We start from the raw sequence: 19,808 nt of genomic DNA on the forward strand, positions 1-19,808 counted from the left end.
TCACTATGAGTCCCACATAATTTCGTCCTATTTCTTTCTTATATGAACTACAAATGGCTCCAGCCCATCACTAACACCTGCATGAACAGAAATAGATTTACTTCTTCCTTCAACCACGTGCTGGGCCAGCAGGCACACAGCATGCAAGCAGACAGAAAAGACGTAACTGTATTGCATTCATGAATTTTCTGCCATTAGCAAAGCTCTGGGGATTGTATCCAAACTCTGCCTGGAAGCAAGAGGCCTTTCTGCTGACCAGTGTACCAGACCTGCCATTCTAACAAAGATCGAGGAAAAACCACTGTGCAGACCAACACTGTATGCTGGGGGGCTAGATCTTTGGGATGATGTGATTTTTAAGTTATGCTACTTTATTCTTGCAAATTACAGTTGTTCTTGTCAGTGATGTCATGCAGCAATTAATTTTTTTTTTTTTTTTTTAAACAGGGCTGAACAAGCGTTGGATTAAAAAAGTCCTAAAGGACTTGAGTGTTCAGACTATTTAATTTAAAAGTGAGAAATACAGTAAAAAAAACTTCTTTTTATGAGGAAGTGTTAAAAATTCTTATGCAAGGCATTTATTATGTAGCCACATTATCATTTTACAGGCATACCAAGACTTAAAAAACTCCAACAAAACATAAAAAGCAACAGGCTGGCTGGCTAAAGAATCACACTCTAGTAAACAAATAGTCAAAAATCTCAGCTCACTATAATTTGCTTGTCAAGCTTAAAGTATAAAGCATAAGCCTAAACTCACACTGGACTGTCATGCTACCACCAGAATTCAGCCCTACCTCTTCAGGAGATGGAAATGGGGCTGACCAGCAGCAACACACTAAGTATTGCCTCTTCTGGACCTTAGGACAGACTGGGGCTTATGGCAATACCTAGTGTTCCCTCACCAGTGAAAGGAACTTTGTCCATCTAATAAAGGAGTTTCTAGTTTTGCAGCTGGAATAAACAGCACCTAGTCTAAGACTGAATTCAAGATACAGAGTTTTCAAAGGAGACTTGACAAACATTTTGGAAGCATTTTAAATGTCAGTTCAATTTATTTTTCCTACTTGAGAGCCATATTTTATTAGATTCTTCATAAGTGCTTCGTCTTCAGAAGGCAAAACACAATCTTACATTTATAAGAACTTTAAAAGACAGTTCAGGAAAATAGTTGCTCTGTAAACTGTGGCACATCTGGCAAGGATGACAACGAGGCTTGAACATTTATTGTTTTGCCTTTTAAAATAAAATCAGAATCAATGTGCAGTAAACAATACGGTTCATTCATCTTTGCTACTCTCACTTTATACAACCAAACCCATTGCAATGCCTCTTTGAAGGCACCTCCATGTATCTTCTCTTATGTTTACCTTTAATACAGACATGCAAAAATGTGGGGAAACAAATGAAAAAATCAATCAGGTAGGCTTTCTGAAATGGCAGGCAAGTCCCCATTGTGAAGTATAACACTTCTGTGTTGCTATGCTTTATCTCATCTCTTCGTTTGACTGAACAGATTTCTACTGCTTGAAAATAGTCACGTTTACTCTGTGGTCAGAGGACACAGGCTTTGCTCAGCATAAGGGTATTACAGATCTTGTAAAGAATATTCAGTCCATGATTCTAGCCTTTATCATTAGAAGAAAGGGTGAAAAATTATAGGAGTCTCTGTATATACTTGTTATAAAAAACCCCTCTATGCTGTTTCTATTTTGTGATTTAATCTGTGAGACGGAGAAGGTCATGTGCATTTCTGTGAACAGAAGAAGGATATTAAGGACATTATTATGTGGGTGCCTGCACTTTGCAAGAATAGCTGATACTTTCATAGAGCTTTCTAAATGACACTGCATACTATTCAGAACTACAGTTTACATATACACACACAATTAAAATGTTTGAGTGCAATAAAAGTCACAGTCCTATGTCTTCTGTCAAAAGTAAAGCATCAAGGTGAAGAGTTTAAAAAATGAAGTTTAGTACATTATTAAATTAAACACAACTTAGAAGATATTCAAGAGAAAGTTTTTAAAAGACAATAAAGGAACAGCTGAAGATGTATTTTCCTGGTAATTATTCTGAAGATCACAATGGATTTTATTTTACTTTGGGATTTTTTTTTCTTCCTGTATAGGTCATACTTCATTTTTTTCCTCAACACCCAGCCCAGCCCAGATTCAACCCAACCCTCTTTACCTATAGCTGATTAGAGGCAATGGTAATTCAGAAGAAAAACAAAAGAAAAGAAAAGAAAAGAAAAGAAAAAAAAGAGGAAACAATACTTTAAGCAACAGCTGGACATTAGTCTTATGCTCAGTTTTTATGGGCTTTTATATAAAAATTATTTTTAGCTGCAATGTAAGCCATATTGCATTCCATTTTTCAGTGCTTTTCTGAAAAATTTATTTGCTGGAACACTGCAAAATAACGATGAGGCATCAACTGCATTTTAAATTAGTAGAAAGACGGGAAAGCATGCAGTGTAAGTTGTTTAAAATAGAATCTTGTGAACACAGGACAACTTACTCTGCGTCATCAGACACAGCAGTTCTGGGGCCGAATCTACAAGACCAAATATAAAATTAGAGCGTTGATAAATACATTAAGTAGTAATTGCAACTGGACCCATACTATTTGGGTAATTGACACTTGAACATCCAACCCATACTAGTAAAGCTGACCGAAAAAGAATCATACTGTTCAGGGATTATGTATTCAGCAAACAAGACTTACCTACTCATCTGGAGGTCAAACTACTTAAGAACACCACCCATCCCTCCCTGGCCCCATACTAATGCCCCCATTATAAAAGTCTGAAGTATACCTAAAATGGGTGTAGAAAATAGTTATTGAAAACAGACAATATATTAACATGTACAGTAAGTGCCACACATGTGATGAATGGAGACAAAACTTAACATTCCACAGCAGTGCTCAGAATCACCATTACTGAAGCATGAAAGAGACAAATATAGGGAGAAGAAAGTGAGCCACAGGATTTCCTTTTTGTTGTTGTTGTTGGGTTTTTTGGGGTGGGTGTGTGTAGCTAATAAAGGTGCTGGAAATACTCAAGTCAGTGTCATTCACTAAAGTGGCAGTCTTAGAATCATAAAATCATAGAACACTGCAACATTTTTTAAGCATGGAGAAGCAAGATACACATCTCTAAAAAGGCAGAGTCCAGCTGAATCTCTGCTATTCATAAACCTTTTCTGCAATTCAACATAGATACTGTAATCAAGTATTTCCTTTCAGTTAGCTTTCATTTCAGTATTTCAAGTATTTAGAAAGAAAAATGCGTTACACAACTATTCTGTTTGTTTCTAAAAAGTGTATTACTAACATACAGTATTTTAGTCTGGACTGAAAGCACACCAGCCAATGCACAACCTGAATTCTGAAGTGTGCACTCAGGGGCGTACAAGCTGTGTGATTCACACCATAGAGAGCTCACGTTTGCAGATGCTCATCCTTGGATGACAATGTTTCCGTTTTGTTTTCCTCAGAAGCCTCCTGAAGCTTAGACGTTTGACCAAGGTGGACTTCATTAAGGTTACCTTCACCCACTTGGGCAGTACAAACAGTCTCATCTTGTCCTGCGGGAGGGAGGTTGCTTTTTTCCTGCCCTTGCTGCTGTTCTTGCAGTGGCTGTATTACAGGTTTTCCAGAGCTATTAATGCAGACTTGTGGACATTTTTCAGGCCTGAGTGAGCCAAAGGCAGCAGTGCAGAGATGTATTAACCAACATTTGAAAAAATCACATATACATAATGAAAAGCATAACTGCTTTAAATTATGTCCCCCCCCCTCCCCCCCCAACCCTAATAGCTGATAGGTGACAAGCTAAGTGAGGCAGGTACACAAAACATAATTTTCATAGAGAGTCAAATGTTTGTACTTCCATTCCTCTAAGCCAGAAACACAAACTGTCCTGAACCCAGCAAAGATTAAAGTATTCAAGTATATATTTTAACTAAGCTATTCAACTTAAGGTCTTCTCAACACCAAGCCACTGTTCAATTCTATGGTAGATGACAGTTTTGCTTCTCCTGCCTGAGCTGTATACTAGTTTTTCATCTGTGTATGCACAAGCACATGCGCATCCTTCTCCTCGTGTATGCTGAAGAGGTTGATGAATAAGAACATTTCCACCCCTGCTTGCACGTGGCTCAACCAGCCAACGATAACACTGTTCAAAGGCTTAAACCACCAACTTCCCCACATAGCCTCACCCATCTGAACAAAAGTGTTTAGAAAGACACTGAATATTATCAGGAGTGATCTTGGGATCTCTAGATATCCTGTTTAGAAGTCACAGGCACCAACTAATCCATAAACAAGCATCTAACCTACCATATCCAGCACCTATATTTCTAGCTGGGAACATTTGTAATAATTAGCTCATATTTAACCAAAAACCTCTGGAAACATAATGCAATCTTGCTATGTATACCCATTTCCACACGCTGTTCGAATTTTGCATCTGCTCTGAATTTTTACAGGGTTCTACCAAAAGGGCCAGAAACCCCGCATTACCGCCTTCTGAGGGGGAAGAGTCGGCTCAGAATCGAGGATGAGGACAAGCATGGAAGAAACAGCTGCTGGGCCAACAGCAGTTCTTCCAGATCAAGAGGTCTTGACAAACAGCCCACAGGGCCAGCTACAAGGGAGAGAGAGAAGCACAACTTTCTTACCTCAGAGTTTTCTTCTCAAGTTCTCTAGCTGTGCCCTGCTTGTTCTGCTGCTTTGAAAATGGCATGGGAAGGAACTGCTTAACACTGGGCCCAGGCTGTTTCAGAAAAGCTCCAGTTCTTCTGGCCAACATGTCATCTCTTTGTGGGTCTGGAAATTTCACTTTGTTTTCTGTTCCACTGCTCTGCAGCTGAGGGATTTCAAGCTCTTCTTGGCTCTCTTCTCGTGTGACAGTACTGCTCAGAGAGACAAGCAATACTGTTCCATGATAATGCTCACTTGTGCAGCCCAAAGGCGAGTGGCTGCTCAGGCAACGTGGGGTACTGTTACTCAAAACACACTTGCAGAGTGATGGACAACTAGGTATCTTTAGCTACAGCACAGGGAGTGAGGAGAGCAAAAGGAAACTATGCTGAATGCCACACTTATGTAGGTGATTCATTAGAAGTTGGGGATTACATAAAAATGTACGTGAGGAATTATTCACTTGGAAGCTGGCACAAAAATCTGGACAAAGCACCATGGATTGCAGAAGTAATCCCCCCAAAAGATGAAAGACTGTTTTCATGCTGAACAGCAATTAACAGCTGAAGTACTTAAATATTATGAATGAAAACAGACTGTTTTATGTTCATAGGATACATTCTTGTAAGTAATTTCATAAAACAGAACACATGCCATGATGAACGAGTAAAACACATCTTTAAAGGCTGCGTGAAGAATGGAACAATATTGCTGACTGATCCAAGCTAACACCACACACAAACCAGGCATGAAGCTCACAGGGATCTGCTTCTGTTCTCTGACCTTTCTGCTTCCCGTGGAGTCTTCAAATCCTTCTCATGAGCTACTGCCTCCCCTTGCCGCTGCTGCAGCAGATGAGGAGCTACTGAGAGGGGAGGACAACGTATGGGAACAGGGCTAGTGGTACGCCTCTGAAAAGTTCCCATCCTTCTAACTGTATCATCTCCCTCAACGTCTGGGAAATGCCCCTCGCATTCTTCCTTGGTGCCTTCTTGCTGTTCGTTCAAACTGCATGGGGTTTGTTTCTCAGAGACGATGTCAAAAGCTGGGACAGGTGATGGCATTCTCCTGCAAGAGTCATCTGTACCTGACTTGGCTACCTCACTAGTGATGAGATTGAGAGGAGGGGTGAGAGAGACAAAATGTTCTCAGGTCAAATGAAAGGTAAAGAAAAGGAGTCCTCCAACTCAGTTTGCAAATGCTTTATAAACACACAAACTTAGCTGAATGAATTGCTTGCTGAATGCATTCATTAAAATTTCTTGCTACAGCCACAGACTAAGCGATTAAAGAAAAGCCAAAGAAATTTAAGCTCTGTTAATATGTTAACTTCCCAGAGCTGTAATTCTCCTCCAGATAAATGCCAGGAACACAGAGCACCAATACACCCTGGCTTCCGCACTACATCTTCAAAAAGAAAGTAAATCCGTTAAGTTTGAAGAAAGCATTTTTTGAACATCAGTAAGGCCAGCAAGCTGAACGACAAATTCCTAATGTGCTGAAAGCAGGCAGAGCGAAGCTGCTGGAATTAAAGAGGCAGAAAAATCTTGAACGACAGCTCAGACTCTGAGACACCAGTGATTTCACCGCCCAACAGAAATTTTGAGGCAAGCTCTCGGAAGACCTTTGCACTGTGTTGTTTTGCGTAACCCTAAACATGTTAAGATACTGTGAAGGCGTCAGATGACTTCTGAAAAAGGCCGTGCGTGCAAACAGCTCTTAGGTCTATGCTGCAGCCCCCCCCATGCAGATCAGCATCTGTCAAGAACAGGTCTCACTGCCAGCTCAGCAGTGCTTCCTAAGCCACACCAAATACCTGGACTCATTCTGTGGCTTAGATACTTCATCGCTGTGTTTAGCAAACCCAGGACTGCCAACGGTGGTTGAAGGAGAGCTTTCAACACTGGAGTGACTCTCCACACCATCTTCCTTGCTTTCCTCTTCTGTTCCACTCTTGGATGAAGCTCTGCCAATAACGAGCTTGTCCCATTTCTGTTGATCAATCTCAGTTACTGGCCCAAAATGCACAAACTTCTGCTTAGGGCTACCAGCCTTTTTGTTTGCTCTGGCTTTGCGGACAGCAAAATCATCGCTGGCTGCTGCTTTCACTGTGATTTCTCTTGGTGGAAGAGTGTCACTGGGACGTTTGAAATCTTCTTCACTAGTCAGAACGAGGAATAAAAGAATACCCCCAACATCAGACCCCAGAATAAAGCAAGTTAAATGCTCCTAAGGTTTTGAAGGGCTTTTATTTTAAAATTCAAGGACCCAGGTACAAACAGCTGTGGCCTACTGAGGCCCAAATGACAGATAAAATCTGAAGATACTGCAGACCTGTTGGGGAAACTCTGGGAGCACATCCATGGAAGCTCTTCCTTCGGGGAAGGAATGTAGCATACGGCCCATTCCACACTCACCCTAACAAAGTTCTTCACCCTAACAAAGCTCTTCACCCTAACAAAGCCACAGTTCCCTTACTTGCTCACGTAGAGCCGGGCCACGCGCTATGTGAGACTGCATGGCACCAGTACACCCACCTTGCCATGGGCATGAGAGCACCAGCAAGGAAAATTCACTTATCCTAGGCCAAGGAGACTGAATCTTGGTTTTAGTAAATCACCTCAAAAGTAATGGAGAGACTACTAACACCTTTGAGATGAGAGAATGGCTGAGTTTGATAGTTTGTATTAGAGCTAAAATTACATACAGTAACCACATTGATAGAAGAATGCCTGAACAGACGGCCATCTTTAACTGGAAAACGGCACACACCTAAACAGGAAGGCTAGGAGTTGTTCTCCTTTCCTACTGGAGTCACAAGTCACCTGCATGCTCATCTCCATAGCGAAATACCTTAGAGTAACTGATTTATACTAGCTCCCTTTGTGGAGGTTTAATTTACAAAAGGAGCACTTCTACACCATACAAGGAGGCTTCTGAAACCCCTGCTGCAGTGACAAACAGTGCTGGTGTATTTACTCAGCATGGAAGTACAATGCCATGTAGATACATTAGCTTGGGTCTCAAAAGCAGTAAAGCCACATTAATGCAAACAAATGCTGATCCTCAGGTAATACCCTGAAGGTATAATGCCCCAAGTCCTGAAGATAGCTTGGTTAGCAGCAGCGTAGCACTGCTGAGTTAGTGGTACCACTTGGACCTTTGTGCTGTTCAACTTGAAGCAGCTTCAATGCAGATTGAGCCACAAGACAAGAGGGACCTTTCTGATATGATACTAAAAGTGTCCACCAGGGAAGTGACTGTGAAATTACTGTGGTGCTCTAAATGATGGACACATTTTCATTTCATGATAGATAACATTCCTGCACAGATTTTGGACTCCTCCTGAAAACTGAAATAGGTAAGGACTGGTTGTCATCAAGACATTCTTCAAGTTTAAAACCACAAGCACACACAGCAGATTGTGACAAACTAAACATGTGTCCCAGGGTGCCAATCCTGTCCACAGGCAGAAACCATACCTGGGCTCCCCTGACAGTTTCAATCTTTTCCACGTCTCCAGATCTGCTTTTGTTATAGAGGCATTCACAAAAGTCACATCTTCTCGTAGCTGAGGAAGGGTGCTTTGAGATTTCCGTTTCGCGAAATCATCTCTCTCATTATCAGGCCCTTTCACCTGCTGTTCCTCCTCTGACTCAGTCTTCTCAGTTTGCAGAAGTGGGTTCTCTTTGCTTGTCACTATTTGCCTTGCTGATGCCATGTGCACCCGTCTTCTTCTAATTTAATGCACATTCCAGTTCAGCAAGAAAAGATATTTCAAGGGAGCAATTATAAATCAATGTCAATATAGAAGAGGTTCAGAGTACAAGAAGATAAAACTGAATTTATAAGATTAGTTTTGTATTAATTTTAGGAAGTAAACATGGAATGAATAATCTGAAGTTGAAAGCTCTCGTCTACGCTACCCTGCTCATGCACTATTGAGACCACTTCTTTGCATGACGTCTATTCCTAACTCAAGCAAGAAAAATCTTTTAAGTTATTTCTGTATTAAGCATTTCTGCAATAAGCTTTCTCTTAAATAGTTACGAATATCTAATTTTCATATTATTAGCAAAGTGAATTCAAGTTTTGCTTGCAAACATACCACAGAATTTCTTTGATCTTACAGTCATGTCAATAGCATTAGAATATTAAAATTTGGTTATGTGCTCTTCAGATGCCCTGCCAAACTAGTCATTAGAAAATGTTAATATAATCAAATTACCAGCAGCTGAAAGGCATATTTTGCATTACTGAAAAGAACTACTAAATATTAAGAGAAGTTTTCTGATTGTATCAGTTATTACAGTCAAGGTCCACTGTAATGTGTATATAGTGGTTTTATCTAGGATCACTTCTCATTGCACAAATAAAACAAATACACTTGTTTCCTGAAGAAGATCTGTGCCTAGCAGATACTTGTGTTCAGCAACTTCTTAAAGGTCTGTATCACTGAACTGAAGAAAGAAGAGATTTTCCAGGCTGAAACCTTGTAACCCATGCTCCATTTCCAAAAACAATGCTGTATAAGAAACATTAAGACTATGTACAACACAATTCAGCGTACTACAGTAGGCATATATATTCAATGCCTTAACTACAGACTTCCGAGTCCATGTTTTATGCAGGGTATTAAAAGTACATTAGATGAAACAAATGCACCAAAAAATGCGCATTGAAAACACTCAGCAAAAGAGCTGAGATGCAAAACATATCTTCCAAGTTTATTCTCCACTACTAATGCTCATGAGCAGTCTCATGAACTTAGGTAGCAAAAGTGTCTGTCTTTATGTTATTTACACTCACAGCCAATTTAAGCTCCTGGTCCTGATAGTCTAACAAAAAATTACAGTTAGTAATCTACATATCTTTTTTTTTATTTTCCACTTTATGATAAAGCATTTGCATTTACTTTATCCTGTAAGTTTTTTGTAGCCAAGACAGCTTTAGTCCTACTCAGCAATAAGCCATGTGAAATTAAACATTATAATAGAAAGAAAAAGACCATGAATGCACACCTTGCATGTTCCTGCTTTTCCATCTGCAATGGCTTTTTAACGTCTTCCAGTTTACCTTTATCTTTACTTGTATAGGGTCCAATTAAAAAGAAGTTAAATGGAACTATTTGTTTAGGTTGATTCATTCTGGCTCTCCGGGTGGCAAAGTCATCCTTTTCTAAATCAGGAACTCTGCTGGCTGCTTCATCTTCTGAACCAGAATCCTTCCCTTGATAATATGTCATGAAGGGGTTGTCCTTGCGAAGGATGATGTCTGGGGTGCTTCTGTTGTCTTCACATGTTGGCTTTTTACTGACACAGAGCAAAATTAAATAAAGCTCTTGATGCACCAGGGGAGGAGAGAGCAGTGGCAGCACTCATCTCCAGGTCATAAAACAAGCACACTTAATCAGATATGCTCCAGGCCACTGTTAGATTGGGCAAAGCCTTGCTATAAATAAAACTTATCATATACAAGTAACAAATCCGCAAGGACTTCACACAGAAAATCAGCATGCTGGATCTTTACTTACTTTAGCTATGGCTAGAAGAACCAGTAAGAACTAGTTTAACATACTAGATGCACTGAATGTAGTACTGTGAATGGCTGTATTAAGCTTCTTCAACACTTCAAAGAAAGAGATTTGATGCAAATACCTGATCCCTGGCCAACATTGCTGAATCCTGAAATATCAGATATTTGGCACTTTTTTTTCTTAATGGCTCTATTTTTCTAAGAGACCCGAGTAATCACCGAGGCTGCTTGCCCTAATACTCTTAACCGCTTTTCTTCTCACACACATCCACGCTTGATACTTTCCCTAACTAACCTTCCCTTTCCTCCAGAATAAGCCCTCCATGCCAATGCTGACATACAGTAGCTACAATGATAGTATCAGTATGCCAATGACACTGGCATGCTGGAACACGCTGGCATGCTGGAACACACTGCTATCTGCCTTGGTCAGAAACACAACTGATACCAACACAGCCTTGTTGTTACTGAAGGTTATGACAATAAAGACCCTTGACAGCTGGTGCCCAGAAAGACTGAGCTTATTTTAACTTGTAACAATCAATACTCTTAAGCAAACTGAAAAGACAGATGACAAGAGCTATGAGACTCTCCCGTTTGAAAATCAAATCGTATTTATTGGTATTTTAGGAAGCTGGATATCAACTAGTAGACTGTTCCATGCAGTGCTTTTGTAGGCTGCACATATCTTGCATTTCCTCTTTCACATAGCACACCCTGCTATACACAGGGAAAAAGAAGGTATCACAAAGGATTAAACAGACTGACATTAAGAAAGCAAATCTAAACGGCTCAGGGGTTGCTTTGAGTTTCTCTACTATTTTAAAAAACAACAGTGTTATAATTAGCTGTTTTTTAAAACATTTTAAAGCCCTGCAAGCCACTTATTTTATGGCCCCAGCTGCCCTTTCAAAGTACTGCTCAACAAAGTTGCTGGAGAAAGTTATGGGGAAGCCATAAACCATCCCTGACAGGTCAGCCTGGCTCAGGCTCGGAGGACAGAGGAGCACTATGAAACTACCTGCCTTCACCCTGTTACGCTGCACTGCACAGGACCCCCCATTAGCGATGTGGAGAGCATGCTCTCACATTAGCTAAAGGCAACTTTTTCCTTAGATCTCTCTGAAGTATCAAGATTTCATTTAAGGCAACAAGACAACACTGGCCAAAGGCGCTCCAAAGAGAACTGATGTCCCTCTCCCTCATGAGTGTCTCTGTTCACAGCAGCTTCCGAAACAGCAGGAACAGATGGCTCTGAGCTGCTGCATGCTTTGCATACAACCTCCCTCGGCAAAGGTAGTCCAATCCCTTAGCTTCCACTTAGAACTGTACTCTACAAGAGTCTTCTACTGCTCTTTCTTCTGTAAAAGAGTATGGTAAGAAGTTAATTAAGTATGTTGATTCTTGTATATAACAAAATCAACAGCCCTACAAGGTCATCTTCAGGTTCAAGTTTCACTGCTGAACAGGTATATTACATCACTCAATTCTAAGTCACAGGTTGTCAATACACAAACATAATTGGCCAAAATCCAATTTGCTTTTTAAACCTGCAATACAGTAAGTACAAGATGACCACCAGGTAAAGAGTCTGATTTTCCATTCATGGTTTCTCAAGACATCTTCCCTCCCCTCCAGTACAAGAATATGAAAACTTCAGAGAAAATATACTGATCTAAAGTAGATACAGTGTGCCTAATGTTTTAGGCACAAAGGAAAACAGTTATCTAAAAGTCATATACACCAGGACTTGCTCTCCCAAATAAGCCAGGGTACATATGATTAACTTCATTTTTTTTAATCAGACTTTACTACTGGTACCATTACCCTTTTCTGAAATCTAATACTTTGGAAATAATTTTCAGAACCCTGGACATAAAGGGCATGTAAAAAAATCACATAATACTCCACTAAATCTTGTTTATATTTACTTCTTAAATGAAAATCAGTAAGATGAGTATTTATTCAGCTGATTAGGTTGGGGGTATTGTTTTATGCTTTTAGTTTTTAAAAGCTATGTATAACCAAGTGATTATTCAGTAAAAACTGCTGGATTTTTCAGTCTCATGTCCACCAATGCTATTGAAGCTTGAGACCATCAAACATAGCATTTCTGAGAAGGGTGTTTTTGGCAACAAAGAAATACAGTTATAACATTCAAAAGAGCAACTATGAGTCATTGTAATGAATAGTTGAAAAACTTACACCTTTTAGTATGTAACTAGACTTCAGCAATCAGTTTCTAGGTTAAGAATGTTTTCCATTCATTCACATTTTGTTTTTAATGGAATCAGAGATTAAGTTAACTGTGACATTTTGGGGTCTCCTGAATCAGTTTGTGATCGTCTCAAAAGTGCTTTTTAAGGCCAGTTTACCATAGAGATAGCGAAGACTGTAGATTTGAAGATTGCAATGGACCAGAATTCCCTTCAGATTTGCAAATTGCTCTTGCACACCCCAGCCCCAGCCCTTGCAGAAACAACACCCACATCTATGCTGGCACAGCAGGTGCTTCCAAAGTGTCAGACTGCGGGCGTTTGCTCTCCCTGAAGCATGGTCTTGTACAGGCTTGTGGATCCTTACATCGCATTTCAGAACAACAAGATTGTTTTGCATGCTTATGCACCGTCAAGATAAGAGCCCATGTCCCTTTTGCAACAAATGTGCCAAAAATGTTTGCTCACACTTCTCTCTTACATTCTCCTCTTCATCATCTATTACAACACACTTAATTCTCCTCTTTTTAAGGAGTCTCCATGAATCTGATCCGTACCTTTCAGATACAATAGTGTAAATAAGAGACAGATGCAGACAATAAGCAAGCAAAGAGGATCACGCATCAATAAAACAACATGCTATAAAGAGACAATATACTCCTTCAGGAAGGGGGAATGCTTTTTGGCATGCATTTGTACAGCACCTAGTTCAATGGAGCCCTTTCCTAGAACATGATACTGCAATGAAGGTAAGTACTTAGATTCCAAGCAAAAAATACATTTGCATACAAGTTCAAATCCTTCCAGTGCCAGACCCAGAATGGTCCCCTACAGAGTTTCAGCTTTAGGAACAATTAGATGCCTTGTAGAACTCAAAGTCACAGTGGGTGTCCTCCAGAGGTCAGTATGTTGAGAGGAAACAGCCTGTAAACAACTCAGAGGAACTGGAAGACAACTGATAACCTCAGGTGAAAAAAAGAGAGGCTGGCATCACTGAAAGATGAGGGAATAAGAGGGGTGAAAGAAAAAAGGAAGTCAGAACACAGAAACAAGAGGGGTTGAGAATTGCTCAGTGTCACTAGTGCATGGAAATTTGAATTTGATGCCAAGAAGAAGAGAAAGTATAGAGGTTCAAAGATCAGGGAATGATAATGAGACACTAAGAAAGACAATTAAATGCTCCCCTGTATCCTGAAGTGTCTCTACTAAATTCTTCCCTTTTCCTCACCCACTATTTTTCCACTTACATATACAAATAATTTTCCTTACAGACCTCTGACCCCAGTGCCTTTTCTGCTGTGTCTTCCTACAATCCCCAGGAGCAGTCTCCTACTTCACTATGGTGAAGCTTGGGCTACAAAGCTCTGCTCTTTGACCCTCAGCTGGGGCATAAAACCAGCAGCTCCTCCTTCCTCCAGCTGCCAAGTTCCACGAGCTGCTTCTAGTGAGAGAAAGGAAGGAAAATGGCTTGTTATTTTTCCTCCCTTTTCCTTCAGCCCTGTCAGGACAACAGATTGTCCAAGGAAAGAGAACCGATTTCCTGCCAAAGAACCACACATTTGATCACATGTGCTTCTTCTGTGGAGATCAAGCCAGCAGATCAAGCACAGGGATGGAAAAGAGACTCTCAATATACAGAGCATCCTCCAAATGCAAATGCAAGCAGCACTATTTGTTGTGCACTGCACTGCTAAACACAAGCTATTACTATATTTTACTACATATTACTACATTATTATCATTAATACTACAACCCTGAACTCAGAACAGGATCATACTAGTATCCTACCGGTTTATGGATTCCAGATCAACTAGCACACTAATTGAGCCCAAAGGACTAATTTATGACAGATAGTTCCTCCTCATTAGTATCTGGCTTTGTTAAAATCGTAACCCACAACCACAAATGAACACTGGTTCATTACAGCTTGACACCAGTGAAGCAAACTTGAGAAGAGGACGTACGACAGCGTATATACTGTGACTGTTTTATCTGCATACAGCACACCTGTATATGGCCTCAGACAAGCTCCACTGTATCTATAAACAAGCTGTATGACATAAGCGCTATACTTTTTACTACTATATTTCAAAGCCCAGACTGTAGATCAGCATCTGCTGAACTACTCACTGTCAGGATTTCACCCCACAATCCTAAATAAAATGTTTTGGACAGGAGGACATTTGGACACTTACCCTTTAGCTAAACCATTTTGATCATTTCTAAGATCCTAGTCTTCTGATATGTTGGTTACAACTCTGCTTTGCAGGCCATCCCCATGAGAAAAAGAGATTTTTCATGAGGATCCAGTATCAGATGATGGAAAGGCGTGGGCAGAGAGCCTAGCCATCATTCAGCTCTCGAGTTAAAGAACAGGAAATAACCAAATTGAACAACATCCAAAAATAAATAACACAGGTAATAAGTGAATAACTACTGATACTCCATGCCAAACTCAGTCAAATTATGATTGCTGAACTATGCCTCCATGCTTTAACTGGTACATGTGTTAACAAGCACTACTTTTATAGTTCCTGCCATTAAAAATAAATGCATCATTTATTAACACAGCTAAAAATATTAACCACCTAAGACGTGTGGTTCAGTAAACTAAACCATCCCATCGGCAACAAGTACGTTTCTGAAACTTTTGCCTAAACAAGGCATTTTTAATGTACATTTATAGGTATTTTTTTATTAAATGCAAGAAAGCATTAGGTGGAAGGTGACAAGCAGTCTGTGTAGTAGTTTTCTTGGAGTCTGTTTACATTACACTGTAAGACGATACAATTTCTCAACACAAATGCAGTTAGCATCATACAACTCTGCAATCCACAGTTGCCATATCACAAGCCTTTTCAGACCAAGATCTTCATTAGCAATGGTGAGTGCTTAGCAGACTGGATTTTTGTTAGAAGTGAAATCACAGCAGATCGAGGAAACCCACACTTCAGCCAATCCTAAAAATGTGAAGCGTGCACAATTTCCCACACTGTTGGGCTAACCTGCCATAGCGCTGGGCTGCTGACATGACCTTAATGCCAGCTTGTTCGAGTCTTCTTAACTTTCTGATCTCTTCTGCATCTTTCCCCTTGGGTGCTGATGTTTCTTTTGCACTACGTGAAGGAGACTCGTCTATGGAGTTTCCTTCATTTTGATTCAAACCTACTTGATTTTTAAGGGAGGTGGCCTCAGGAGCCATGGAGCCCACTTTCTCCTTTTCACACAGTCCTGATGCTTCATTCTGTTCTTCTTCTATGGTTTCAGGGTGGGCTTTGCTATTGAATTATACAAGGTAGTTTAATGTATGCTGTGACTGAAACATACACACTTATTTATTATAAGCACATTTTGTTGATATCAAGATGTCAAAGGATATTCTGATGCATGATCTGGAAAGATAATTATGCTCTTTAATGGAAGTTGCTTCTTAGGCCAAATCAAAAGTGAAATATCAGTTGACAAAACCAGTATGCAGAAACACAAAATCACAGCTATATAAACTGTACTGGTGTATAGAATACAACATATGAATAAATTCATTTAAAAAAAACGCAGCAAAAATACTACCTATTTTGACTGAATACATCAAACGTCACTTATAAGTATCATTTGTCAGTGAGTAACTGTCCTGAGAGCTGAAACAGATCATCCAGAACATTTTTGTCCAGCCTTGGGTTTGAGTCAACGTCCACGGTATTTATATTAACCAGCATCTTGTCAAACACAAGCTATACGTTGCACTGTATGGTAAATACTGACATCAAGACAACGATTTTCCACTCACTGCTTTTCTACCACCTTTGCCAGTTGTTACAAAGAATTTATCTGTACCATCTCAGCAAGAAATTTATTACAGCTTCATACACATTATGAAAAGAATGAAAATTAGGCAAATGTTAAAACATCATCACTGAGGAAGGGAGAAGTTGGACAGGCTGGTCTTACCTGAAAGGTCTGTCTCCTAGCGGTGAAGTTGCCGTGCTCCAGCTCTTTCGGTACTCTTCTCGCTCAGCTTTCTTTTTCCGAAGTGGAGCAGGTACATAGAAAGTCTGATTACTCTTGTTTGGGAGGTACTGGTTAAAAGGCACAGCTGATTTGGGTTCACCGTGTGAGGTCCGCCTGGCCAACATATCATCTTTTTTCACATCTGGCATCTTTCTGTGTGGCAGGTCAGTTTCCGAGTCACTTCCTCTCCCTAGTGAGGAAGGAGGAAAAAAAAAATCCCTTTTCTTTTCACTTTCATCCAGTTATTTTTTTAAATTATGAATCAGAGAAGATACCACTAAAAAATTACATTTAGCATGCAAGCACCAAAAAATGAGGCCACTTTTACCTGTATTTATATTTTAAAATCAGTCACTGAAGGTAGTAGCCATAATATCTACACAGGCAGTATGCATCTTTTTCCATCAACCCTTGTTTTCTACTCCTGAAAAACTCATCTTCAGCTACGCGTCACATCAAAAAACTCAGGGTCAGATTAAACCAGACTTGTCAATCACACAGGACAGCTACAGAAGCTTACCTGACTAAAGCCCAAATGACTTCTAGTTGTTTTATTTTGGACTAAGCTTCCTGATATTTACAACCCATTTAAAACACAGAAACTTATGCAAGACTTTTCCAACTTGAAAACAAAACTCCCAAATGGTAGGACAAATACCTTAAAGAGCATTTGCAGTGGAACTGCCCTCATAGCCATTTTGGAAGCCACTTCATAGACATTCACTAGATTCCCTGCACCATCACAAGCCTTTTTAAGTAATTCACAAAGCAGCTATGTAAATAGTTCTCTCCCAGCAGTGTAACATCACCACAGGCCCTGGTTTGATGAGTGAAATGGAGCATATTCAGCCATTTCTCCCACCAGCATTCAAATCTTCTCCAAGCTTTGAGGCATTGGATGTGTCTGGCCCTTGGCCCCTTGCAACACTTGCATATGCAATAGCTGTTCCCCTTTTTGGGGTAAGGGGAAGCCACCCAGGTTGTGTCCTCTTGCTAATTCACCATACTAGTAAATTACTAGCTAATTCATTGAGCTACCTAAGGAACAACTGAAAACAATGAAGTCATAAAAATCACAAGTAGCTTGTGTATAATTCAAAGTGGGGGAAGGAAAAGAGGTCTAAATATGCTAGGAATGTTATTTGCAAAGAGCTTTTGCAACAGATTAAGTTATTCAATGTTTGCTTGGAGAGAGCCGAAGAAGAGTGAAAGGGAACAGTAAGAAAAGACAAGACACAATGGAAATGAGCTAGTTAGACAAAAAAAATCATACTGCGCTTTTTGCCACAAATCTTTTGCTTGAACAATTTTGGTTAAGAGCACAGGATAACTAGCACCATGACTGGTAACGTAAGTATGTCCAAACAAAAAGCGGAGACACAACCACAGAATCATGGGTGTCTGAGGATAGCTGAAGTTTGAAGAGCTATAGTATCATTAGACTGAGCAGGGCCACAGAGGAGCTAAAAGAAAATGAAAAGATCCCTTACTGTTATTTGCTATTCTGTTTACTCTTGACTTTGTTCTGGTGTTTATTTTTTTATCACACGAAAACCAGTCTTGAACTGGCAGACAGAAATGCTGGAAAAGAGAACCACAGTAGCAGAGGAAATAGAACAGATTCCTCTCCCTCATTAGTGATGTGCCTACCAGCATCCCCCAGTTGAGTACTTCAAAGACAAACAGCTTCTTTAATTATTCATATTTTACTCGTGAAATTATTTTCAGCTCAAATTTGAAGAAAAAAAAAACCACCCCAGCTCTTGAAGCCAAAGCACCGAATGGAAGATGCAGCTGTGCTCTACATTTATAGCCTTAACTTTGTTGTTCTGCGTTTCCAAGTAGAAGCAGCAGCAGCCAGTTTCCACAACCTGTAACAAGCAGTAATACATCACAGACACACACAGATCCTTCGTACAAGTATCCATGCACAACTGCCAGCCAAGCAGAGGACTTATTCATTCCTGAGTACATTAGGAACTCCACAGGCAGGTCAGTCTGCCATTCTACTGTGTCTTAAACAAACTGTTCTGCTCAACCATTGGTTGTGTTTGCTTTTGCCAAGGGACAGGGTCTGCACAGGACACCAGAGCAGTTCCTAAACAGTGGGGCTAATCACAGGTGGCATTTGTAAAGGTAATATTACTTACTGCTTCCACCTAAACTAATCATCACCTTAGGATCACTTAGATGATGTCCATTCATTAATTTTTTTTTTCCTAGGAGTGGAAGGAATCATAGTTTTATTTTGCAATCATATTATTGGGTTTGTAAAGGTCCTATCTGAATAGAGAGAAGTAATGCAAGCAGAACCTTTCCCTCCATCCAGCTTTGCATATACACTATTTCTATCAAAAACTACATGCAGCTGAGTGAAACACTGGCCGGCTGGGGCCACAGGAAGAGGTTCGACAGAAGAGAGGTCAGCCAAGCTACACCTCACCTGCAACTCTTGGAGGAGACAGCTGTGAAGTTATGGCAGCAGCAAGCAGGGAAAATGGGACATATTAGAAAGGGCTGGCTGGACAAGTCATACGTGTGCACACAGCATCTGCATGCACTCTGGGTCTGGATATCATTAAAGATTAATGTTTAAGAAAAAGCTCTGTATGCTTGCATCTTATTTTGTGTTTGTTATGGACACAAGAATGTGACAAGATAGTATGTCTTAGCTGTGGCAAACAACCAACCACAAAACCTTACTAATACCTGCTAATACAGCAGAAGTTGATAGGAAGCAGCTACAGGATATATATAACTGGCTGCCCACCAGCTCCAAGTAGGCAGGGACACTGGACACTCCTCGAGCATTCAGGATGGAGCAACACTTCTTGATTACGACATGTGAGGTGTTCTATTTGCCAACACCACACTTTTGTCTCATTTGGGAAGGCAGAAAAATGTTTTGTAATGTGGAGACTGTGCTCTGTTCAGTGTCTGAGGGGGCATGAGGCTCTTTCTGGGAAACAGCCCCAGCACCACAGGCCACTTAGAACAGCAGAGCAGATCTTAGCCCTGCTTTCCCCACAGCCCTTTCATAACTCAGCTGTGATACCAGCTCTCCCTGCCAGCTCTTCAGTTTTAAGGAGTTCCCCATCACCTCAGGAAATCTCGCATGTGTCCGGTTATGATTAGCACCAGTTTCTTTCACACTGCCAAAAGCAGTATGAACATCTGGTTCCTACCAAAAAGTCTTTCTGCCCTTCCTTTTTGTATTAAATAAATAACATTACTAAGGAGAATTGATTCATGTGTGGAACATAACTTCATCTGATGATGAAGTTTGACTGATTCATCCATTCATCGGGAATGTAACCGCGCAGTGGGAGCCT

At 40.3% G+C, this 19,808-nt stretch overlaps 2 protein-coding genes across 2 annotated transcripts in view; both read right to left on the minus strand.

Moving 5' to 3' along the window:
* TMEM33 (transmembrane protein 33) overlaps positions 1-19,808 on the minus strand; it is a 185,775-nt gene that overhangs the window by 157,630 nt on the left and 8,337 nt on the right. The gene's annotated exons all lie outside the window — the stretch shown is intronic.
* Positions 1-19,808, minus strand: part of LIMCH1 (LIM and calponin homology domains 1) — a 181,275-nt gene that overhangs the window by 43,165 nt on the left and 118,302 nt on the right. The window contains exons 8-16 of the mRNA XM_049834791.1: positions 16,417-16,666; positions 15,474-15,746; positions 9,738-10,028; positions 8,199-8,453; positions 6,533-6,877; positions 5,500-5,820; positions 4,695-4,928; positions 3,455-3,703; positions 2,527-2,562 (exon numbers count right to left, since the gene is read on the minus strand). Coding sequence (XP_049690748.1) covers positions 2,527-2,562; positions 3,455-3,703; positions 4,695-4,928; positions 5,500-5,820; positions 6,533-6,877; positions 8,199-8,453; positions 9,738-10,028; positions 15,474-15,746; positions 16,417-16,666 — 2,254 coding nt within the window. The remainder of the gene's footprint in view (positions 1-2,526; positions 2,563-3,454; positions 3,704-4,694; positions 4,929-5,499; positions 5,821-6,532; positions 6,878-8,198; positions 8,454-9,737; positions 10,029-15,473; positions 15,747-16,416; positions 16,667-19,808) is intronic.

The sequence above is a fragment of the Accipiter gentilis genome, chromosome 3 (genome assembly GCF_929443795.1).
Source record: "Accipiter gentilis chromosome 3, bAccGen1.1, whole genome shotgun sequence".
NCBI lineage: Eukaryota > Metazoa > Chordata > Aves > Accipitriformes > Accipitridae > Astur > Astur gentilis.